This window comes from Dermacentor albipictus, chromosome 4 (genome assembly GCF_038994185.2).
Source record: "Dermacentor albipictus isolate Rhodes 1998 colony chromosome 4, USDA_Dalb.pri_finalv2, whole genome shotgun sequence".
In the NCBI taxonomy this organism is placed as follows: Eukaryota; Metazoa; Arthropoda; class Arachnida; order Ixodida; family Ixodidae; genus Dermacentor; species Dermacentor albipictus.
In genome coordinates, this window is record NC_091824.1 from 105,688,651 (window position 1) to 105,713,858 (window position 25,208).

General features: G+C 46.7%; 2 protein-coding genes across 4 annotated transcripts; one reads left to right on the forward strand and one right to left on the reverse strand.

Moving 5' to 3' along the window:
- Window positions 1-175: 175 nt before the first annotated feature.
- On the reverse strand, window positions 176-7,248 carry LOC139059228 (uncharacterized). Of its 2 annotated transcripts, none has more exons than XM_070537361.1 (5): window positions 7,203-7,248; window positions 6,173-6,238; window positions 4,550-4,708; window positions 2,411-2,509; window positions 176-360 (listed from the first exon to the last, which is right to left on the reverse strand). In XM_070537361.1, exons 1-5 carry the CDS (start codon window positions 7,209-7,211, stop codon window positions 298-300), a joined length of 396 nt encoding a protein of 131 aa, XP_070393462.1. In that variant the 5' UTR covers window positions 7,212-7,248; the 3' UTR covers window positions 176-297. The 2 variants fall into 2 exon arrangements, with proteins under 2 accessions (XP_070393462.1, XP_070393461.1); XM_070537360.1 differs by having other exon boundaries at window positions 2,361-2,509.
- A 6,181-nt stretch (window positions 7,249-13,429) lies between these two features.
- On the forward strand, window positions 13,430-20,163 carry LOC139059229 (uncharacterized). 2 transcript variants are annotated; one of them, XM_070537363.1, is made up of 5 exons: window positions 13,430-13,580; window positions 16,516-16,635; window positions 17,209-17,376; window positions 19,062-19,134; window positions 20,027-20,163. In XM_070537363.1, the coding sequence occupies exons 2-5, from the start codon at window positions 16,525-16,527 to the stop codon at window positions 20,122-20,124; spliced, it is 450 nt and encodes a 149-aa protein (XP_070393464.1). In that variant the 5' UTR covers window positions 13,430-13,580; window positions 16,516-16,524; the 3' UTR covers window positions 20,125-20,163. The 2 variants fall into 2 exon arrangements, with proteins under 2 accessions (XP_070393464.1, XP_070393463.1); XM_070537362.1 differs by having other exon boundaries at window positions 13,431-13,580; window positions 19,036-19,134.
- The last annotated feature ends 5,045 nt before the right edge of the window (window positions 20,164-25,208 follow it).

Consider the following 25,208-nt stretch of genomic DNA (forward strand, 5'->3'; position numbering starts at 1 on the left):
GTTTAACTGTCGTGGCGCAACCACGTTTTTCACTCTTTCTTTCCTTTCTTTTTTTTTTGACAGAGCACGTGATGCGCAATCTCATTCGTGATCCGGTTGGACGTTTTGAATTGAGATAAGACCAAAACACACACAGACACACTGGTGTACACGTAATTTAAAGACTTCGGATCAGTTCAGCATGAGTCGTAAATGTGAGTTTATTTGTGACAATTTTTTGTTATATAATGTACAGCGCATATGATAGTAAATGTCAATAAATGTATTTGCAGGATAAGGCATGGCGACCGCCGAAATCTACATTTTGGATCCACACAATGTGAAGGCGGACATAAGCGTCCCCAGAACCAAGGAAAAGCTCTGTGGAAGAAAGAGAAAGACAAAATTACGACACGGACAGTGAAAATATTAACGTCTTTCTCTTGCAATGATTGGCATTATACTCGCGCATAACGTGACGAACGGTTGAGAAAATTCAACAGAAAGAAGCTATATAAATATTACACTCAACATTGAAAGACCAGCCACCGGGCTGGAATAAAATACTGATAAGCTTTTTCGATCGTTTTCGGCTCTAATTATTTGCAATAAGACTTTCAGACCATTTTCAGATCTAATTATTTGCAAAGATGAAGAGAAGACATTTGATAACAAGGTGGAGTGCCACCCAAGGCAATATACAAGGTCTGTCCTGAAAGTATTGTCAGCGAATTTATTGTGACGCGACTGTTCGTCGGAGCACGGTCTAACCAGGTAAAACTAGTGGGGTACCCATCTAAAGCAGCGCACCGTCGCTCAGTGTGCTTCGAGCATCGGAGAGTGTTGGACGGGCCTGTCCGTGAGAGTTGTTTTTAATTATTGTGCAAGCAAAAATGCTGCGCTCGTTAGAACAAATATTTGCGATCAAGTTTTGCGTGAAACTTGGCAAGACCATTGCGGAAACTGTTACTATGCTCAAGACTGCTTGCAAAGAAAATGCCCTGCCAGATCGGCAAGTGTTTCTATGGCACCACGCCTTTTTGGAAGGCCGGGAAGAAGTCGACGACGAGGACCGCGCGGGACGGCCATCCACGACCACTATGGCTGACAATGTGACGCGAGTGAGGGAACTGTTGAACTGAGACCAACGATTAAGTGTTCGTTTAATGGCCGACATGTAAAACATTCCGAAAACTCAAGTTCATGAAATCATAACAAACGATATCGGCATGCGGAAGGTGTGCGCAAAAATGGTTCCAAAAGTGCTCACTGACGACCAAAAGTCACGCCTCGTTGAAACGTGCCAAGAAAACCTTGACATGTGCAAACGAGATCTCAAATTTTTGGACAACGTCATTACAGGTGACGAGACTTGGATATTTTAATATGACCCGGAGACCAAAAGGCAATCCTCGGAGTGGCACACACACTCGTCCCCTCGCCAGAAGAAAGCCAGGATGAGCAAATCAAAGATCAAGATCATGCTGATCGTTTTTTTTTTACATCCACGGACTGGTTTATCACGAGTTTGTCGAACCTGGAATCAGTGTGAACTCCAAATTTTATGTGGAAGTCCTCAAAATACTGAAACGCAGGATTCAACGCATACGGCCGGACACCGCAGACAACTGGAAGTTGCACCACTATAATGCGGCGGCCCACAGTGCCTTCATCGTCACCGAACACCTGGTAAAAGCAGGGGTACCAACGATCCCCCAGCCCCCGTACAGCCCGTACTTGGCTCGCTCGACTTTTTTCTGTTTCCCCGCCTCAAATCTCATCTGAAAGGCAAGCATTTTGGGACGGTGGACGGGCTCAAAGCAGCTTGCACCGACACATTAAAGGCCATTCAGGAGGAGGACTACCGCAATGCATTCGAGGGCTGGAAGTCTCGCGGTATAGATGACGTATCGACGCAAAAGGAGAGTATTTTGAAGATTTTTAAACACTTGTAACGATGAATTCAATAATTATTTTTAATGGCCTTACTGACATTACTTTCCGGACAGACCCTGTATGACAATATAATCTTTGCAAGTGCAGTATTAGGCGCCGATGTCGGTACATAAAGCGTAATAAACGAAAGATAGATACGTTTGCCGGGTTCTTAGCATGTTGTCGAGCTTGAGAAGGTCAACTTATATCAATATAAAGTTTAAAGTAAAAGTGTTTCTTGGTTGAATGACACGTAACATTGCAGTCACCGCATCAACATAATTGCGCAAAACTGATAAGACGTGTTTTCCATTATTCGTAACAATAGTCAAGTACGATAGTCAATCAGTAAATGCTAACAGCCGCCCGGACACTGTCGTGCTCATGTTTTCTGTTCCTGACTAGTCGACGCAAGCTATAACTTCCACGGAGGATTAATGTTTTACCGGGCCAAGCATTGTAAAGGCGCGAGGGCTGAAGCCAGAGAGACACGTACGCCGATGAGAAGGCTCAGGAAGCCATCGTAGCCCTTGGAGAGGACACCGACGCCACCGGCGAGAAAGAAGATGGAGCCCGAGCCGTAGTACAGCACCGACTAAGGAAGACAACGCGCGGACTATGTTAGGTCGCGCATTCATTGTGCAATTTAGCAAAGAATAATGTAGAATATGTGTCTCACGCTACTCTCTGTATCGGATATTAAGGAATTGTGAGCCTCCCGGTCATTGCTTTCTGCACAGTGCAAGGACATTGGCAGCAGTTCAAAACGATGAGACATTTGAGCTGAAAGTCGGACGAATAGGTATCGGTTCTTTTCGGAACAGCTCGAATGAACGATGATGATTGTGCGTGCGTGCGTGCGTGCGTGTGTGTGTGTGTGTGTGTGTGTGTGTGTGTGTGTGTGTGTGTGTGTGCGTGCGTGCGTGTGTGTGTGTGTGTGTGTGTGTGTGTGTGTGTGTGCGTGTGTGTGTGTGTGTGTGTGTGTCGCTGCTCTCGCTAAACCCAAGGGATTCAAGGAGGCTAGTGGCGCCTAAATCGACATCAGACGTCTTCACATTCTAAGAAAACATGCTCCATTGTTTCCCACGCTTTACCGCCGCAAGCACATGCTTCTTCTTCATCTCGCTTTATAGTTGCGTGTTCTAAGGTTTCGTTTTTCCTCTCTTAAACAGCACGGCCGGATTTCGTTTTTGCCTCTCGAAAAGCCTACGGCGCCGTCGTGTGTCGCCTTTCTGCAGTCCATCCCGTTCTTTTGTATCGTCAAGAAGGGCAGCTGCGGGCACCATGCCCCAACACTTCCCGCGAGGCATGACTATTTAATCATATTGAGAACGCGATAGTGTAAGTATTAAAATATCTGTAGAGTTTTCATGAACATAAAAAAATAACAATAACAGTGGAAAAAACGAAGGGAGACATTATCAGAGAACATGAGAGTGGCTTGTTGGGCTAGTTGGTACATGGTTATGCTAGGAGAATGCCAGCAAACTTGAGAGTAGGAAAAATCAAGAGGCAGACACGTTACGTCACCTTCCTGTCTCTTTGTCTATGTCTGCCTCTTGATTTTTCCTACTCTCAAGTTTGCTGGCATTCTCCTAGCATAATTATCAGAGAAATATAGGTAACACGAGAACTATAGTGAAAGAACTCGGTGTCTAGAGAAATAACCTTTGTGAGCTGTATTTTATTCATCTGCGCTTGAAACGCAAGAGAAAAGACACTTTTAAATCCGTAATATGAGGTGCGATCTTGTACGCGTTCCAAAATAGAACGGAGGCGGTTCGTTCTTTACGTCACGAAATAGGCGGTATCTTCCGATCCGTTCGTCCGATAGCAGACGACACGGAATGATTGATAGCAGATATCACGCCGCAATTGACGTCATGGCGTTCGGCACGGTTCAAATTGACGAATCGTATTTGACTTGGTGGAACGAACCGCCTCCGTTCAATTTTGGAACGCGTACAAGATCGCACCCATGATTTCCAAACTATAGTTCTGAAGAGCCTAGTTTGAGTTCGCAAGCGGTCGGAACATGATGTGAAAGCTTTAAGAGCAGCATTGCATAATATAGTTTTATCGCATGTGCTTCAATAAAAACTGCGGAAAATATTTTTCGAAGTAACTGCTCGTCAAATACATCATCATAGGAATCTGTAGTGTTGTATTCGGCACAGCATACATTCACCCTGCCTTGCGCACAAAAAGAGTGAAAGTATTCTTCATCGGGGAAGACAAGAAATGGGCCGTCAACGGATCAACACTATATACAATATATACACCTCTGCAGTGGAGGTCTGTAGGGGCTTATTTTGTTACAGCGCAAGCTTGACAAGTACAACAGAAGGCACATTTGACACACACAGCGCTTGAGAACGCGATATTGTAAGTATTAAAATGGCTGTAGAGAGTTTCCATGTACATAAATAAATAACAGTGGAAAAAACGAAGGGAGATATTATCAGAGTAATATAGGTAACACGAGAACTAGATGTGCCTTCTGTGTTCCTCGTCAAGCTTGCGCTATAACAAAATAAGATATGCCGTACCAACAAGCCCCTATTGCTATCCTGTCGGCTGTGCTGCCGTCAGCACAACGTTATAAGAGTTGGGTCCCAATGCAGCAGCTGCTCACAAAGACCGTGGTGGTGCTGTCGATCGAGCTGATGAGGCTGTGCACCGCCAGGTAGATGCCCACTAGGGAGTAGGTGAAGCTCACGTAGCCCAGCCACATGTAGACGCCGGAAGTGTTGCTCGTGATATGCAGCAGTATGAACAACATCGCTGAGAAGAGCTGGAGAAGGAAAAGTGATGTCCTTGTTCAGCGAAAGCGGAACGCAGGCGCGTGGTAAAGACATTTGCGTAGGACAGTATTATACCAGCAGTTAGTTGTGCAGAGCATAACGGTGGGAAGAACTCTGGCCTGCCATCCATAAGGGCCCATGCGCAGCTATCTTGCATCTTACAACAAAGACAGGGACAACTGAAGGTCCCGTAAATGTTACTAAATGTTGCAGCTGAGCACCCTCCCAGGATGGGAGCAACATAAACTGATGATGACAATCTCTAATGGCACTCTATTTGAAACGGGGGCTGCCAGAAATAGTAACCTAGCCTGCTTGAGCTGAACAGGTTTTACTGCGTCTATTGCTGTCTAGCATTTTGCCTATGTCTACATTACATTCATTCTCTTCTTCAAAATCTCTATATCATATTGTAAATGTATAATGACTCCAGCTCCACTTCTTCCCTCCTTCTTTCAGTGGTACTCTAAACTTCGCTTGCTTTTCTTGACTGCTGACCACTTAACGGTCCAATCAGCTTTGAACCCCAGCGCTTTTGAAATGTGGACGTTCCCTGGGGTCCCGGCTGGGCGAATACCTTGGCATTCCATCACAATGTACTGAGTCGTCACTGCAGTTTTTTTCTGCAGCATATGCATGCATGCATCATCCTGCATCGTCTAGCTGCACATTGTGAAAAGAAAAATACGAGGCCACTAGGTAAAGAAAGTACAGGACGAGCGCTGTCTTTCTTTACCTTGTGTACTGCGTACGACAGGTAACCAGCTGCCAATTTAGACAGAAGCAATCGCGCAGACGGTTGCTTGTAGACGAGAGATGTATTGATGCGATGCCTCACGAACTCGACACAGCCCGTAATACTTGTTGACACTAGCTATGCCGCAAGTTCTTCATTGACTCAGCCACTTAGTTCATTTCAGTGTCATTTAGGAAGTGGACCATTTTTTAATGAATGAATAAAAGAAGTGTCGTGGCACATAAAAGTGATTCGAACGAATGTCACCATAAAAAAGAGATATATTAAAGGAGTTCTGAGCGTTGAATTTCAACAGTGCTATGAGAACTAAACACACGAACATCAATATAGGTATGTTTACTTAGGCTAAAGAAGAGCCGCGAATGTGAATAATTGGAGAGCTTCAGGAATCCTGGTCCCCAAGCATGCGGCTATGAATTAAAAGTTGTGTTCTTTGTTAACTCGAAATAGCTTTCTACGTGGATGCCACGATGTGAATATATTTTTGGGCTGGATACGCCTCGACATTATTTATATTGCTGTTAAACGAAAGCACTGCATGCACATATGAAGAATGCCTAGAAAACTATGGCGCTTAAGTAGCGTAAATTTCATTTGGCATATAGCTTGCTTATAATATTTAATCTGAGCGGGAGGCAGCATGGAGGTTTCCATTATTTATTTAGCTCGACAAAATCGACATGAAAGCTTAGCTTACCGTGACAAGACTGCACGCAATGCCTCTTCTCGAGCAAAAGTAGTCGAAGTTGAGTTCCACGCCTCCCTGCAAGTCATTCAGGTGGCGTTAGAAATCCGAATCAGGACACAGACATGGCCGGTCAAGTTCATGCAGCTTCTAACTTGCCTACCGTATTATTTCACTGATTGCTTCTTCTACAGATAGGCAAACCAGGTTAGCGCCTGGTCGCCAACATCTCTATCGGCCACGCACTCTCTCGAACTTCGCAGGCTCACGTCCACTCATCGGTACGTATGCGCATGTTCTCCCTCAGGCCCATTCACATTCACCGGCAGTCAGTCACTCGTGCTCATGCTCCAGCCCATTCACTCCACCAGCACCTCAGGTTGACTCTCACGTCTCCCAATCTGTTGCAGGCAACCACTCCCTTACATACCCACGTCCACGTCACACACTCAGCGACACTCGCCATTCACGCCCACTCACACGCACAGGTAGTCACCCATATGCACGTACTCGCTCACTCCCAGTCACCGGCGTTCACTCGCGTCTGCACTCGCGTCCGCTTACAGTCGCACCTGAGAAATAAATGTGACCGACTTCGAGTAAGCATGAGTAAGTATGCTGACCTAATTGTGATATTCAAATATTGTGTTAACGTTTGCGCAGCCACCGAAATTATAACTTATCGTAGCAGCTTCTCAAGATTTAACGACACACTGCTAGCGTGTGTAGACTCGTACTAATTTGTTTGAAATGGCTTACGAATAATGTGTGCTCGCGCATGTATCTTGTGCGAGCAAACATTGGTCAAATCCTTATTCCGTACTTGCAAGTGGCGTGTCGATTATATCAGCACCCCACCAGATGAGAATTAGTGTCGTCGCGAATGCACTAACAGCTAGAATGGAAGCGACATTGGAAGACCCAATGGAGGCTTCAGTTTTCCCAGCCTGTTAAATGAAGTCAGAGCCTTCAATACCTCCCGTAAATCTTAAGAAACATTAGTATACTGGCAGTAATATTAATTATCAAGGTTTCGGCTTACCTTGCCCATTCTTCTCGCTGTCTGGATTTCTTCTTTTTCCTTTGTTAGGGGCACCACCTGAAAAACTAATAATGGTGCGCCCTCTCACTGCTGTCATTTTTGCCTAATCTTCTTTGAAATATTTTAAAATTATCGCGATATTTCGTTATCAAGCGTGTTCCTTAACTTGTTTTTTCCTGAATTTTGCTATTTGTAGCTACTCATTCAATTTCCTATTTGTGCAGCCTTGTCTTTGGAAGTCCTGGTTTTTTCCCACCTCAATATTGCTTTCAAAAGTTACATCAAGATTGCCTTCAAAAGTAAGTAATATTGTTACCGCAAAGCTCGGAGACCGAAGCGCGAACCAAATGCTTACGATTCGAAGTGGTCAAAAGGGAGAAGCTTTGCAAGGGCGTGCAGCAAAAGGATTTTGTAGAAAAACTTTCATTTGGATTCACATATCGTTCTATTTTTTATTGTACCCGATGGAGGTAATGTGTCATTGTATGTTTTTACTAATTATTTTGCGCAGTTTATGGAAGACACGAACGTTGGGCCACATTGCTGAGCCAGTTGTTTCTTCGTCAGTACAGTTTAATAAAATGAGTGTTCACCTGAAGGATATATCTATGTCCCAACAGAATTTAAACCGTGCTGTTGCCTTCGATTGATAAGTTGTTTGACGCTGCCTCCCTCTTAGAGGCAACTATGCTGGTTTTCTTTATCGGTTCCTGCCCATAGAAATCGCGCTTTTTGATTATTAATAAAGTGATCTATTGCATTTTGCCTGTGAAATAATTGCATGGGCTGATTAAATAGCTGCAGTAAATACCATGTATCGAGAAAAAAAGGGGGCGAAGAGAACACTTTTAAATTCCTCCTTTAAAACGAAATTTTCTTCGCCTACTTTACAAGGTCTGACATGGCTGCCTGGCTGCTGTTGGGCCGACCGCTATCTCGGTGGATATATATGTGGAGGTATTTTAGGCTACCACCGAAAATTCAACGAAGCTGTGCCAGTCTTCTGCACAGACTAAGGCTGGGGGTAGCGTTTACGCGCGGATACGTGCACCTCATGCGACGCACCGAGTCTCCACACTGTGAGGTGTGCAATGTGACTGAGACTATAGGTCATGTGCTTTGTGACTGCCCTAAGTTTGTGGAAGAGCGTGATAGGTTGGTCAAGGACCTTACGCGTCTCGACAGCGCACCGTTGTCGGAGGACGTTATTTTAGGCCCTTGGCCAGACGCTCAGTCGAGTTTCAAGGCCATCAAGGCATTACTGAACTTTTTAAAAATTACGGACCTGGATTTGCAGACTTTGAGCATGCCAAATTGCTTGCCATATGTTCTACATCTTCCTTCTATCGTCATCGTCACCCATCCTGCACCTCTTTCTTCCCTCTTTCTTTCCCTTTTCCCCTTCCCCCAATGCCGAGTAGCTGGCTAGAGGAATATACCTCAGGCCGTCCTCTCGGCATTTCGTGTCATTAAACTTCTTTTTTCTCTCTCTATACGAAAGTTATATGAAAGTACCAATGAACTAGGTCATGCGTATGAACCTTGTAGGCTGAGCAAGTATGCGCCCCTATGTCCTGCGTACCAAAAACTTCCTCCTTAATACCTCATAAAACCTCCATACCCATAATGTCGGCGCACAAGTATCCCTAAAGCACGCCATTTTTTTTATGGAATGCTGAATTATATATCTCGAAATCTTTCACTTTATTTTAATTTATTTAACGACTCAGTATGTGTCAGTGGGGCTTTCCCATCCTTGGTCAATCCCCCCAGAATCGGTAAGTCCCTCTATGCCACAATAAGACGTAAAGAATCCCTAAGTGTTGTTCGATATGTGTCCTACTTTTCTGGAGATATATGATGATGATGATGATGAAGAAGTCTCAATTAGTGGCACAAACCCACTATGGGGAATAGGCCACGAATCGGGTGGTAATTTGATTCAATAAATAAAAGAAATTGTTTAATAAATAAATAGCACAAAAAAGGAAAATAATTATTGTCGCAGCACTCCGCGGCTGAGGCAGAGAAAGAAGTGGAGTTGGCGCGCGTGACCTCGCGGTACTCTGCGCCGGCTGGGCTGGCCTGTAGCTTCCCTCTCGGACCTCGTCTCACCGTTTCATCCTGTAAATAAACATCATTCGTAACATCTTTGGTGGAGGTGCGGGGTAAATCTTGGACGATCCTGGACGACCCAACTCTACCAACTGTCCGACGGAGTAGGCGCTTGGCCGGTTTACGACCATAAGCAGCGGACATGGCCGATTCCGGAGAAGGCATGCAATGACGACCCCACCTGCGGCGGACCAGACAGCTATCACGCAGGTCAGGCTGGCTACTGGACACCGCTGCGAGAGCCACCCACCTTTTCGGGGAAGGCCAACGAAGACGTTGACGACTGGCTTAAACACTACAACAGAGTGAGTCGCCACAACCACTGGAACACTACGAAGCAGCTCGATAACGTGGTTTTTTTTCTCGCTGGAACCGCGCTCCTCTGGTTTGAAAGCCACGAGAGCATCCTAACAAGCTGGGATAATTTTGTAGAAGAATTCACCAAGTGCTTCGGGGACCCAGTCTCTAAGAAAAATAAGGCTAAGCAGACGCTTTCCCGACGAGCTCAATTACCTGGCGAAACGTGTACAACGTACATCGAGGCTGTTCTGAAATTACGCGGAATCGTCAGCGCTACCATGACAGACGAAGACAAAGTAGGACATCTGCTTAAAGGCATCGCTGAAGATGTTTCTAGTGAGCAGTGTCTGCTGGAAGCTGTGCTCGCTCGCTGCGCCAGAGTGTTTGATTTTGCTCAAGGCCAACGAGCGTCCCATACACCACCGGCGTCGCGTATGCAACACCGCATCCATACAGGGCAAGCAACGCCAATTCGTGAGAAGCCCTACCGCGTTTCACCTTCAGAGAGAAAAGTCATCGCCGAGCCGGTCGAAGAAATGTTACATAAAGTAGTGATCCAGGAATCATCTAGCCCTTGGGCTGCTCCTGTGATCCTCGTCAAGAAAAAAGACAACTCATGGAGATTCTGTGTGGACTATCGCCGCCTAAACGCCGTCACAAAGAAAGACGTGTACCCCCTACCACAAATAGATGACGCCGTCGACTGCCTCCACTCCGCGTCGTATTTCTCTTCTGTTGATTCGCGGTCAGGATATTGGCAAATTCCCATATGCACCCCTCAGACAAGGAGAAGACAGCCTTCGTGACACCTGACGGTCTCTTTGAATTCAACGTTATGCCCTTTGGCTTATGCAACGCTCCAGCAACATTCGAGCGATTTATGGATACCGTGCTCCGCGGACCCAAATGGGAAATTTGCATGTGCTATTTAGACGACGTCATTATCTACGGCCGGACATTTCACGAGCACAATCAGTGCCTGTCGATCGTTCTTGGCTGTATCCAGCAAGCTGGCCTTATTTTAAACTCGAAGAAATGTCATTTCGGTGAGCGTCAAGCCCTCGTACTAGGCTTTCTGGTCGACAAAGACAGCATACGACCAGACCCTGAAAAGATAGCAGCGGTTCGCGACTTCCAACAGCCACAAACGGTGAAAGATCTGCGAAGCTTTTTGGGCCTTTGCTCATATTTCCGACGCTTTATCAAGAATTTCGCACAGCTTGCCTCTCCCCTCACGTCTCTCCTTCACAAAGACACCCCATACTTGTGGACTGCTGACTGCGAGTCGGCGCTTCAACAGCTGAAATTTTTGTTGACTTCTGGACTGGTACTGCGGAATTTTGATCCAGAGGCGTCAAATGAGCTGCAAACTGACGCCAGCGGTGCGGGTGTTGGCGCTGTGCTTGTTCAGCTCTGCGATGGCCGTGAGCATGTCATTGCCTACGCTAGTCGGACACTTACAAAAGCGGAGACAAACTACACCGTTACTGAACTCGAATGCCTAGCAGTCGTCTTCGCCATTCAGAAGTTCCGTCCATATTTACATGGCCACGCATTCACGATAGTGACTGACCATCATTCACTCTGTTGGCTGGTTGGGCTGCGTGACCCGTCTGGCCGCTTGACCCGCTGGGCTTTGCGCCTTCAAGAGTACAGCTTTTCCGTTAACTACAAGAGCGGACGCTGTCACACGGAAGCTGATTGCATATCCCGTCTCCCTTCGCCGCACACTAAAGCTGAGGATGATGACTTCGACGACTACCTAGTTTCCATCTCTTCCGACTTTCCAGACCTGCGTACCTTCGAGAGCGAGCAACGTTGCGACCCTACCTTGAAATCCCTGGGAAGCTGCACGTGAGCCAGCACGAACAACACCGTTTACTTTTCGTAATGGTTTGCTGTACAAAAAAAATTACTCGGCTGATATTCCCCCATTGCTTCTAGTTGTGCCCGAAAACCTGCGCCCTGCTGTCCTTCGTTCTATGCATGACGATATCACGTCCGGGCACCTTGGCTTTACACGCACACTACACCGACTTAGACAGAGATTTTTCTGGCCCAAGTTCTGGAAAACAACGAAACAGTATGTCGCCAGCTGTATTGTTTGCCAGCGCCACAAGCAACCAACGACGGCCCCAGGAGGCTATTTACAACCAGTTAAGCCACCGACGTTACCCTTTGAAAAAGTGGGCATCGACTTGCTTGGCCCGCTCCCAAAGACGTCAGCTGGCTACCGCTGGATTATAGTATGCGTAGATTATCTTACTCGCTACACGGAAATGGCGGCACTTCCATCTGCCACTGCAGCAGATGTCTCTTCATTTTTGTTGCATCACGTCATACTCCGTCACGGCGCTCCCCGTGTTGTCATCAGTGACCGTGGACGGCAATTCACCGCCGACGTCGTTGAAGAACTTTTACGGCTTTGTGGTTCTGCATATCGTCATTCCACTCCTTACCACCCGCAAACCAATGGCCTCACGGAACGGACGAATCGAACCCTTACCAACATGTTATCAATGTATGTCGCTGCTGACCACAAGAATTGGGAGGCCGTCTTACCTTTTGTAACGTACGCGTACAATAGTGTCAAGCACGAAGTTACTGGATATGCGCCGTTCTTTTTGCTGTACGCCCGCGCACCCCAGAGCTTTCTGGACACTATTCTACCTTTATCGTGCCAAGAAGATCCTTCCATCGCCCAAACTCTGTGTCGTGCTGAGGAAGCACGTCGACTGGCGCATCTTAGGACGTTGTCCTCACAAGGCAACAGCAAGATTCGCTATGATGCGTGGCATATCCCCGTCAGTTTTACTCCCGGTGATTATGTTTGGTTGTGGATACCTGTTCGCAAAAAGGGATTGTACCGCAAGTTTCTCGCCACTTACACCGGACCATTCGTTATACTCAACCGCTTGAGCGATGTGAACTATGTCGTCGCCAAAGTGACGGCAAGTAATCGGCGTTCACGGGCGACGCAAGTTGTTCACGTGGCCAGACTCAAGCAGTGCCATCACAGGTCCCTTTCACTCGCTCAGCCAGCTTCGTCTGCCCCCGGGGAAAATGTCGCAGCACTCCGCGGCTGAGGCAGAGAAAGAAGAAGTGGAGTGGGCGCGTGTGACCTCGCGGTACTCTGCGCCGGCTGGGCTGTCCTGTAGCTTCCCTCTCGGACCTCGTCTCACCGTTTCATCCTGTAAATAAACATCATTCGTAACAATATATAGTCGAAGATGAAAAATAAACTGTGAATACATGAGATAAAGTATTTATCAATACTATAGTAAGCCTTGCGTTGATAGGAATACTAAAAAAAATAAAGCTATCATTAGCATTCTTCCCTCGACAAGCATGACACATCGTCTTTGTCCTTGAGGCATCGATGCGTATACATCTCACAATGTGCATCCACCTGATTTGGAGTTTGCATTTCGGCATAGCCTGCGAATGACGTAGCGCATAAACATAAAGATTGAATGATAATAAAGTTGTAACCTTCGTGGTGGACACAAATACACACTCCAAGGGATTACATGTTGCGGGGAATAAGAAAAATGTACGCGTCACTATTGGTTGTAACGCGTTTAATTAGCCGCTTTACTAAAGCTTTACTTCACCGATATTCAAAAGTGTGCGTTGGTTTTGCATATCTTTAAATATATTTTATTTGTGTATTCATCTGATGGAATTGTTCAATTAGACGCTAGTCCTTGCTTTTTAGGTTTCATCATTCTATCATTTCTTTTATTTATTGTAACTTATAAACCTCTATACCACTAGCCCGACTCTTACCCGATCCCTGATTTTATAGGCAATACGCCCCATCCTTGAGGATCATCATCGCCATGATCGTCTCTACTGCGTGCGCTTCGTGGCTGATGAAGACGAAGACAAGACCACGTTAGTGAGAGGCCGCTGAGAAGCAGCAGTTGGGCATTTTCCGTTAGCGCGCAGTTACCACAAAAGGTAAGCGTGGCCTTAAATTAGAAATATCTATAGATCGGGCTGCCGCCGCCATCTAAATCCGATTTCTAAGGCGCTGAATTGGCGATCCGCTGCTTATCCTGCCATAGAAGTGACAGCGATAGCTGAGGCGCCATCCGACTGCGATGTGTGCCTGACACTGTTCATGTTATGATGTATTTACGTGTTATCATACCTTCAGAAGGTCCAGTACGCAGCGCAGAAGGAGTAGGCACATAGGCTTGCAAACAATCACATATGAATAATAAGAAAAGACAGTGAACAATTCCAAAGCATTCCATAGGTACCAAGAAGTACATGAAAAAAAGAAAGCAAAAAAAATGCAGGTCCCCCCCCCCCCCCCCTGGCCCGCCAAAATCACCGACGATTACGGTACTACTTAATGCGAAATTTGAGGACAGCTCTATACGTTTTCATTTCGCGCGTCAATATTTCGTGTAATGATTATATAGGTACACGGTTTACATTGTGAAGAGAAAGCTGTGAGTAGCTTAGCTGGCGCCGACAATGTCTCGTGCAGCACAATGCAAACGGAGTGAAGTGTGGCGCGACTGCCTCGCTAATCGGGATATCGCGAGAGGCAGCGCGTAGGCGATGCGTGGGCGCGATTCACAGCAGCCGCCATGCACTCATGCAGCGCTGTTTCCATACAGACAATGGGCCCTACTCTGACGTCATATCGTAGCCATCGTCACCGCACAGCCCGTCTTGCAAGGCACTGCGCTTTTTTTTTCGCACGCTTTTGTTCCACCAACGACCAGAGCGGGGCTTCGTCGCGGGGAAATCGTGCAACCAGTGTCAACGGCGACAGCACCCAAGGGAGCGTCACATCGAGCTTTATTCGCAGCCACTCGCCATCGACCCTTGCGGGAGCAGTGATCCCCTTCACACACGCTGATACCACGGTCTGACTTCAGCAGCTGGCGCCGTGGACGAGCATAGCCCTCCCCAGCTCACGCCACCCTGCCCTCCTCCTCGGAAGCGCAGATAAGATCGCCCAAGCGGCTGAAGATTCCGTGGCCACCGGCAACTCAGCGCATGCGCAGGCCGTCTCCCCTCCGCTCCTCCTCCGCTCCCGCCTCATGCTCTCACTGTAGCCTTCTCATCCGCTTTCCTCCTCGTGCGTACTTTCATCTCCCGCTGAGTTCCGCGTTCGCTCGGTTACGAGGTGTTGCAACACCGACACTCATCGAAGCAACGGGAGCCTAAGAGCCGTGCTCTAAAATTTGGTTATAGGAGTCTTAAATGACGGTGAGCCGGCTGTAGTGGCGATAGATGAGGAAAGGTGGCTCCCCTCAGCAAGGGTGTCTAGCATAAAAAAATGTAAGAACACGTCATAGAGACATCGAGGAACGGCTGCCTTACACTACTGCCATCGACACGTGATGAAACTTAACATAGCTGCGAAATCAGTTGATCGACGACATTGTGATTGAACGGTGATGGCACATTTTGTGTACTAAAGACGCGAGTTGTTGCACCGAGTTTCAAGGTAAACAAAATAAGTGTCCATTTCCTTTGCAAGATACAATTGGTAAGAGCATTGATAGTTGAACATGTGATTGGTACGAGAGATAGAGAGCTTAATGGAACCTTATGAGATCAGTCATGCAGCATGACGAGTCATCCATAACACACCAAAACGCGTTAACGGAATGTAATGTTGCTTCAGATAATATTACATTGGGGCCGCTGCTGACCGTATTTCTACTCATTGTTGCTTGCGGTGGTTAATCATCAGCCTACTTGAGGCAAAAAATTTTCCCAGTAATCGATAATTACCCTTATCTTACGCGCGCTGACGCCATATTATGCCTACAGGTTTTCTAATTTCATCGCAACCACCTACTTCTCTGCCGTCCTCATCCACACATCCTCCACAGAAACAACGCTATGACCTCCATCACCGTGATGTCCATTTTGCGCCCGGCCCCCTCGTGTTGCTTTTGTCACCGTCGCGTAAAGTTGGCCTTTGTAAAAAACTGCTTTCCTGTTACACAGGCCCTTATCGCGTGCTCCGGCAAGTGACCGATGTCACCTATGAAATCGTTCTAGCCACGCCCACTAAGTCCTCCGCTGTGACAACCACTTACATTGTCCACGTCGCCCGACTCAAGCCCTACACCTCTCCACGCGTCTTGGATATTTAACAGCACCGTGAAGGTGCTTTTGCCGCCGTGGAGGGGGAGGGGGAGGGGGTAGTATTACGATATTATTGCGAGAGGCTCAAGAGACGAGCCGCCGCGATAACGACGAAGTGGGTCTGTGCGCTTGGTGCGAGCGAATGTTGGCCTGGTGCTTGGCTCCAGTGTAAATAGCCTGTAAATAGTCTCTTCCACCTCTGTCTTTCTACATGTAACAAAATTATTGTCTACGCCCGTTTGATCACTAATCCACTACGCGTTTAATAATGGTACATTCGACTGGTCGCTTTCCAGCGCTCTAGAGCGTTCACGCGGCGCGTTTTACATTCGGTTGGTCGAAATTGAGCCCTCTGAACTCATTCAGAGCTCCGCGCTCTTGCTTAGAGTGCACGGAGGTGCTCCTACTTTAAACCTGGTAACGCTACCTAGATCCCACAGAAACTTGATCACGTGGCTACTTCGATTGCCCTGGGGCAGGCTTTCCCTGGCTCCAATCTCGAGAGGGCTATGCAACGCTACAAACCGAGTTAGAGTGCGATATTAACCAGTTGAATATACCATAAGGTAAGTTAGCTTATCATAAGTTGAAGCACAAGAAAGTACAGGAACGCGAGTAAGCCAGCGAGAGGGTCGTTTTGTTATAATTTGCGGTGACCTTTATAAAAGAACAAATATACCATCTGGAAGCACTTCTGAAGGATGGGCACTGGTCTTTCACATATAAGAGCTCATGGACATCATCCTGTGATTTGTCCTCTGGTGCTTTGTTGCAGGGAAAAGCTATGGCAGACACGCCTCAGGCAGCACTGAAAGAAGCCAAGCGACAAAGCAACTTGAGTGTGAACCCCAAGTATACGGTCACGTGGCATGGCTTTCTGAACATTGCTGAAATAGTGAGTGCCTTATTTCCGTCACTTCACTATTTTTCGTTGTCGCACAAAACAACGTTTGTACTCTATAAGTTGGCTTAATGTAACTTGCCACCACAACGGAACTATCACACTGTAGGACTCGACTGCAAATGCACGTACATCGTATTTTCTTGTTGTTGGAGCTGTGGAGCCGCTTTTGTGCCAAACCACCTGAAGAATTTTGTTCGATTATACTGGATAGTTGACTAAGGCAACTTTGATCAGCAAAATAAGTAAACTTCGTACACGCATTTTCTGACATGTACCCCTTCACTTCCTTCCTTTCTTCGTGAGTCTAGGAAAACGGCCAGACTACAAAATGGAATAAGCACAGCAAAAATTCCTGATTAATTTCTAGTGCGTCCGACCTTTCTAGGCACGATTTTCCAGCGCTTTGTCTGTCTCTCTATTTTCTCCCGTGTTATGCGCTGCTTTTCTTTCCAATCAACTCGTGACGGCTATGGGAAAACGTTTCCCTCTAGGTTCCGTGTAATTGTGCTGTTTCAAGTGAAGTGCGCAAGTGGTGGACTACCCGCCAGTCGAAACCCTACGCAGGTGACGGCCATTGCGGCCCTGGTGGCCGTCATGCTGTCTTCCAACGAGACCTTGGCTGCCGAGCTGATGGTGGTGTCGTCGTTTGCCTACGGCTACGTATCGCTCATCATGCTCGCGGGCGGCATCGTGTCCCCTTACACGCAAGCATTGCTGCCGCTGTCGCTATACGTGAGTGGAAAGCTCTCCAATGGGCGGAGTTATCCGCCGCGGCCCCTCTATTGCTTTTTTACTGTTGAACACGAGGTTGCAAATTCAGCTTCCGACCGCAGATACATCGGTCCAATCGGGGGAAGAACGCCAACATAAAAAAAAAAGCTTCTGTTCGAAGGTTTAGGTTCCCTAAGCAACCCTTGCCAAAATTATTGGGGAGCCCCCGCTACGGATTCCAAAAGCCCAGGTGTGACTTTGAGGAGTTAAACCGCATCGTCAACGAACATGGTGGACAGCGCAGGGGACGGGACGTGAGATTTTTTTTTCATCATTCATCATTAGTACAGAAGGAGGTCCCGGAGTTACAAGAACTGTCAGGGGGACCTCCTATTAGTAATTTAACATTGCATGAATTAATACATTTTGGCAACATAGCAACGACAGACATCAGAAAACACGAAGTTAATGAAAAAAAATAAACAAATACAAAAAGTTGCTTATAATAATTGAAGTTCAAAATACAGCAAATAAAACAGATACAGCGTATGCATAAATAAATATGTGGTAATTGACACGTTAATGAAACACAGGAAATGACACATGTCAAAGAACACGGGGTTATTGCAACAGATAAATAAATATATGCTTACAATACGCAAAGTACAAATGTTATATAGGCTATGCGACAAAAAATTTGAAATGTCTAAGAAAGGATTAAAAAAGAAGACAAAGGAAGATATAGAATAACGAATAAACAAAGGCTGTCGATACAATGCACGAAGGGTACGAAGGGATGCACGAAGGGATGCACGAAGGGTACAGATGTGCGTGGATCTTTTGAGCTGTATCTTTCAATGTTCAGAACTAAAAAAAAAACAGATGACCCGGGTTATAACCCCTTCAATCAATCGATAAATTAGTCAGTCAATCAATCACCCAGGTCATAGCCTCCAATAAATAAATAAATAAATAAATCATCAATCAATTGAAAAATCAATCAATCACTCAATAATCAATCAAGCAAGAAATCAATCGCTCAGAAATGAAGCATACGTGTCCCAGTGGTTTCGATGGCTTGTTGGAGATTACGAGGTCTAAATCATCTTTAGATAGATAGATAGATAGATAGATAGATAGATAGATAGATAGATAGATAGATAGATAGATAGATAGATAGATAGATAGATAGATAGATAGATAGATAGATAGATAGATAGATAGATAGATAGATAGATAGATAGATAGATAGATAGATAGATAGATAGATAGATAGATAGATAGATAGATAGATAGATAGATAGATAGATAGATAGATAGATAGATAGATAGATAGATAGATATATAGATAGATAGATAGATATATAGATAGATAGATAGATAGATAGATAGATAGATAGATAGATAGATAGATAGATAGATAGATAGATAGATAGATAGATAGATAGATAGATAGATAGATAGATAGATAATACGACCATGTCATGGACGACGCAGCAATGGCAATAAGCTGAGCAGATGACAAAGATGTCAAGAAGGGCAATACGCGAGCACTCGAGCACTCACTAGTGAGTCTTTGAAACTTAGGAATGCAATGACCGGGTATGCATCACTGATGTCCTTTGATCACAGTGTGCTAGCAAGTTTCTCCATGCATGCATTCGGGTCACTCTGTCACAGTTTCTGCTCTACCACCTCATTGGCAGCGCCTTCCTCTTGCTCAGCGGCGGTTGGCTCATGGGCGTCGCCAAGGGCGAGTTCCTCATGCAAGTCGCGGCGGTGAGTGCGCACGCACGGTAGTCTTGGTCCCTTCTTGCTTATTATAGGATAAGAAATGCAGGCTGTTCGAGGTATCATTAGGAAAAGCGAAGCCTTCCCTAAGGATGAAACCTCCAACTGTGTGCTTCAACAGCAACCTGTAGAAGAGTCTAGTATTCTGTATTCTTTTTAATTAGTTGAAATCCTTCATTAGCAGTAGCAACCGGAAGAAGCGTCTAGATGTATTTATTGTTCTTAACTTAAGATAATTAATAAAGAACTTCTCAGTTATCATATATATGGCACAAATGTCAATTATATATTTTAGAACAATTCGTAAACATTAATTTGAAATTGCGGCGCGCTATCTCGTCTGTGGCTCTTTTTTTGCGTAAAAAAACCATGCGAAAAAAAAAATGCCGATACGACTTTTCGCTTGCAAGTGCTTTAGTCTTTCAAGCCCATAATTATTTAGATAAAGCGAATTTTTGTATGCCTTCTTTCTAGGGCTCTTGCGCATCTGCTCGGTCAGCTTCATGCCCAGTTAGGCGGGTCGGCCCTGGTGATAGTACTCTGTAAACTGGGCTGATCCCGGAGATGGCGTGTGAAAAGGCAGCCGATCCCGGATTCAGTGAAATGCGAAGTGGCGTTGATCACGCGAGTCACGTGTTGGCTGTCTCCGCGTCTTTCTGGCTTGTCAGGCAGGCACGTATTTGTTAGGCTGAAGATGCGGTGAAGAAGACGAGAAGCTTAATAGCACTGATCTAATTACATTATGAAAGCTTTGCTTCGCATATATTCTAAAGTATTAGTCGGATCTGCTTTCTCTCGTTTGTTTATTATTTTTTTTCACTCCCTGAAAACCTTAGAGAAAGGATCGCACCATGCCAACAAAATTTTTTTTTCTTGACAGGGCTCCGGAATTGGCTGCGGGATAATGCACTTTGTGCACGGCCTGTACACCTTCGTGACGGTTTTCCACCAGCCCGAGTGAATGGCACCATCGCTTAGATTTTTCGCGTCTTTATATACAAAAAGATTGTGACTCTACGCGTCGTGAAGTCCATTTATCGCTTTCCATAGAAGAAACATCATTGGAGATAGAAATTCAACACGAGAGACCACAAACCCACAGACAATATAACGTAAGTCAACCGCAATTGCGGCAAGCGTGCGTGGGAAAGTAACATCCCGCATTCAGAGGACAGTGATCATTGCGGATCCGGCGATACGTTTCAGCAGTGTTCTAACTGCAGACAGGTTCACTCAAACAGCTGTTTGTTTGAGTGACGTTAGCCAGTAGTTACGTTTGGGATGCATCCGCAGTGGTCCTGCCGACACCATGATGACAGTAGTCCTCGCTGCTATTCCGATATATGCCAGTGCATAGATCTTTCCTAAATCTAGACAAAGCCTAGATAACATTGTGTAGGTAGCACTTAGTTCATAATTGTCACCCACTATAAACGTTTGTATTTTCTTGTAAGTTTGTAATCCCTCCATCTGCAGTGCCTCTGGACCAGAGGGTATAATAAATAAAAAGAGTATTTATTTATTTATTTATTTATTTATTTATTATTTATTTATTTATTTATTTATTTATTTATTATTTATTTATTTATTTATTTATTTGTTTGTTAACAACACTGTTGACAGCAAACCTTCGCAATGGCTTTTGAATGCTTCAAGCATTTATCCGCTGCTGTGTACACAAAGGTTAGGTGGGTTCTTATGAAAGAAGAACAGTGAATGTAGGTACTCATTTTATTGCGGGAGAAAGAAAAAGAAAGGCATGTGTTAAACTGCTGAGCCAACTGACGGCCGACATTCACTATACTTCATGACGTGCAGTGGCACACTACGAACCAGGTAATAAGGCGCGACCGGCGCGTTCTCTGCACTGGCGTTTTCTTACCCGACGAATCATACGCCGAGGGACCTAGAAACATGTAAAGCATTCCATTTAGGGTACCGAAAACGCAGCATGAAATTGGAGGCGACCTGGACAGTGTGGAGCCCTAGAGGAGCACGTCTGAACGGTTATTGTGCTGTTACGCCGGTGACGAGCGTTCCAAGCGCGTTAAGGATGCGGGAATGTGAACAATCTTCGTAGCGCACGAGCCAACAAGGAAGGCCAGAAAGACAGCGATCTCAATTCACACAAAAAGAAGTATAGCGATACGAGGAAAAGCATATATACGTACCAAGACATTTGTACTGAACCGAGGAAGGGGGAAAAAACAACAAACGACATCAGAAACGAACCAAAATGATGACAAAGAGGAACGTGGTAGGGAAAGAGTAGCGAATGTTTGTATAGTACAAGCAGCCGCATACATACCAGGTACCGAGTTTTGTGGTGAATCTAAAGAAAGCAAAAGTCAAAATGGAAACATTATTTTGCATCTGCAGAGCTTCACAATATCAGACGTTTCTTCAAGTAATGCGTATCTCGCGTAACAAAGTTACGCTCACGTTATGAAAATTACAGCTCTCTCAATTCACACAGAAGAAAGTGCAGCATGAGGACAAGCGTATATACTTACCAAGCACGGACATATGGCTGAAGCTGAGGAAGGAGAAAAAGAAAGAAGGGAAGATAAACTTGTATACGAAGGATCACACAAGATTAAAACTTTCAGAACGAAGAGCAGTATCGTATAATAAGATCCGTGAGATATCGTGGTGATATTGTTACGGTGAAGTGAAGGAAGACGTTGAATTGGACTAGAGAAAGACGAAGTCTGGCGGTTGCCTGAACGCCATATCCATCATTTGTAAATATAAGTTATTTTACACTCGTGGGCCTGCTTTCTTCCCGCAACATTTTGGTGGAAGGTGCGGGGTACCACCACGGAACTTCGCAGCGGACGTCATCTACCTGCTGCCACAATGGCAAATCAACCGACACAAGCGACAACGCCTCGGCAGCCCGTGCCTACGGTCATCCTCACTCACCCACGGGACCCGGGAACATTTTGTGGCACGGACAACGTCGACGTCGAGGACTGGCTTACGATGTACGAGCGAGTGTGCGACAACAACAGGTGGGATCCTACAATGATGCTTGCAAACGTAATATTTTATCTGAAGGGAACTGCGAAGCAATGGTATGACACACATGAAGCTGACCTAACGAGCTGGGATGTTTGCAAAGAAAAAATGCGAGACCTGTTCGGCAGACCTGTCGGTCGTCAGCTGGCAGCTAAAAAAGAACTTGCGTGCCGCGCTCAGACGTCCACAGAATCCTATGTCGTGTACATACAGGATGTGCTGGCCCTCTGTCGCAAGGCTGATGACAACATGACCGAGGCAGACAAGATTGGCCATATATTGAAAGGTATTGCAGACGATGCCTTCAATCTCTTGATGTGTAAGGATTGTGCCACTGTGGATGCAATTATTAAGGAGTGCCGGCGCTTCGAACAAGCGAAGGGCCGCCGCGTCACTCAAACTTTCGACCGGTTGCCCAATACCGCCGCGACATCTTCTTGCGAAGACCCGCCGCGGTTCGTTCAGCCCGCAGGACCGGAAGAAATAACGCGCATCGTTCGCCGTGAGCTTGAGGCCATGGCCCCGGCTCCCGTTCGTTCAGACTGTCGGGGAAGCGTACCCGCTATCTCCCTTATACAAGCGGTCGTTCGGGAGGAAATAGCAAGTTTGGACATTCCATCTCTCTGCTCAGTCCGCCATACCAACACCTACCAAATTTCTCCGACCGCTCGCTCCCGGACGCAAAGCTTTCCACCACTCCGTCGCAACCCAGCTGAATGGCGCACAGCGGATGATAAACCCATCTGTTTTAATTGTTCCGGTATTGGACACATCGCCCGTCATTGCCGCAACCACTGGTCGTCGCCTCCTCGGTGGTCGTCTCCGAGTCACTACAGCCAAGTACCCGACAATCGCACTTTCTCGCCCTATACGCCGACTAGGAACATCAACGCCGACAGTGCTCCACCAAGATCCAGCCGATCCCCGTCTCCGCAAGGTCGTAGGTCCCGTTCGCCTCTCGTTCACCGCTCTTCGTCCCCTTCTGCAACCGGTCGCTTCGCTTCGGGAAACTAGGCGGTGCAGCTCCCGGAGGTGAAGCTGCAACTCCGACCCGGCCCACAAATCCTCTATTGACCCTGCCTACATGTGGAAACCTGCTGGACATTGAAGTCGATGGCGTTCCTGTTAGATCTCTCGTTGATACAGGAGCGCAGCTTTCAGTTATGAGCGCTGCTCTCCGCCGCCGGCTCAAAAAGGTTCTGACCCCCGCCGTACCGTGCACCGTGCGAGTCGCCGATGGGAGTACGTCACCTGTCCTTGGAATGTGCACAGCACGTGTGACCATTGGGGGCCATTATACCGTTGTTCTATTTATCGTCCTTGAACACTGCCCACACGACCTAATTCTCGGCCTCGACTTCCTTTCGAAACACTCTGCCCAAATTGACTGCTCCGCAGGTGTTGTACAGTTGGACCTGCCGCTTCCTGCCGACGCAACCACTTGTGCTCCACACCGCTTATGTGCTGCTGAATTTGCAAGGCTGTCTCCACAGGCTGCTACAAATGTCCTGCTGACGCCCTGTCCTCCCGTACCTGATGGCGAGTACGTCCTGTCGCCGCTTACTGACGTGGTTTTGTCGCGTAATATTGCCCTACCGAGCACCTTAATTCGGATCCGCGAAAACTGCGCTCGCGTGCCCATCCTCAATTTTGGGTTCTCGTCACATGTTTTGCCACACGGTATCGCCATAGCGCATATCACTCCTTTGGAAGAATTTCAGATTTCTTTTTTGACCTCTGAATCCTTCCTCAGTACGAACGGACCTTTGTCATCCACTCCTTCGTACTCGACGCCTGCGGACGATGTTTCTAAGATGATCGCCCCCGACCTTCCTTCCGAGCAAACAACAGCTCTTCGTCATCTCCTGTCATCCTATCGGGACATCTTTGATTTGGACGACCGTCCACTTGGCCAGACATCTGTTGTCACGCATCGCATCAACACCGGTGACGCCAGCCCCATTCATAGGCGGCCATATCGTGTCTCGGCAACAGAAAGGGCCATCATACAGAAAGAAGTAGACAGGATGATCGACAAGGACATCATTGAACCCTCCAGTAGCCCGTGGGCATCACCGGTTGTCTTAGTAAAGAAAAAAGATAACTCGTGGCGCTTCTGCGTTGACTACCGTCACCTCAACCGGATAACAAAGAAGGATGTTTATCCCTTGCCTCGCATTGATGACGCTCTTGACTGCCTTCACGGATCCCAATACTTTTCATCAATTGACCTCCGCTCCGGCTATTGGCAGATTAGCGTCGATGAGATGGACCGCGAGAAAACCGCCTTTGTCACACCGGACGGTCTGTACCAATTTAAAGTCATGCCCTTTGGATTATGCAATGCGCCAGCTACATTCGAGCGCATGATGGACTCTCTCTTGCGCGGCTTGAAGTGGTCTACATGCCTGTGTTACCTCGACGATGTGATTGTGTTTTCGCCGAACTTTGAGAGCCACCTGCGGCGCCTCACAACCATACTCTCCGTGTTTCGCAGGGCTGGCCTTCAGCTAAACTCCTCCAAGTGCCATTTCGGTCGCCGTGAAATTAACATGCTTGGTCATCTCGTCAACGCCGCCGGAATCCAACCTGATCCACAGAAAGTTCACGCCGTGCGAAATTTTCCTGTACCTTGTTCAACGAACGATGTCCGTAGTTTTCTGGGCTTATGCTCTTATTTTCGGCGATTTGTGAAAAATTTTGCGGACATCGCTCACCCTCTCACTGACCTTCTTAAGAAAGACGCCTCTTTCTCTTGGGGACCGCTACAGGAGAAAGCCTTCTCTACCCTGATTGAGCGGCTTACCACTTCCCCGATTCTCTCCCACTTTGACCCTTCTGCGCCCACTGAAGTACGAACTGACGCGAGTGGTCATGGCATCGGCGCTGTCCTCGCTCAGCGTCAACAGGGCCAAGACCGTGTCATCGCTTACGCTAGCCGCCGCCTTTCCACGCCCGAGCGAAATTACTCCATTACTGAGAGAGAATGTCTCGCGCTCGTATGGGCGGTCGCGAAATTTCGCCCGTACCTTTTCGGTCGG

What these genes read in the sequence shown, in the direction of transcription:
- LOC139059229 (XM_070537362.1), top strand. Translation starts at nt 16,525, where the DNA reads ATGGCAGACACGCCTCAGGCAGCACTGAAAGAAGCCAAGCGACAAAGC. An exon ending in TTCTGAACATTGCTGAAATA is followed by an intron (nt 16,636 to 17,208) that starts GTGAGTGCCTTA and finishes AACCCTACGCAG; the next exon opens with GTGACGGCCATTGCGGCCCT. An exon ending in TCCTCATGCAAGTCGCGGCG is followed by an intron (nt 19,135 to 20,026) that starts GTGAGTGCGCAC and finishes TTTTCTTGACAG; the next exon opens with GGCTCCGGAATTGGCTGCGG.
- LOC139059228 (XM_070537360.1), bottom strand. An exon ending in ACAGCACCACCACGGTCTTT is followed by an intron (nt 2,510 to 4,549) that starts GTGAGCAGCTGC and finishes TGTCTTCCTTAG; the next exon opens with TCGGTGCTGTACTACGGCTC. An exon ending in CCTTTACAATGCTTGGCCCG is followed by an intron (nt 361 to 2,360) that starts GTAAAACATTAA and finishes TTTCTTCCACAG; the next exon opens with AGCTTTTCCTTGGTTCTGGG.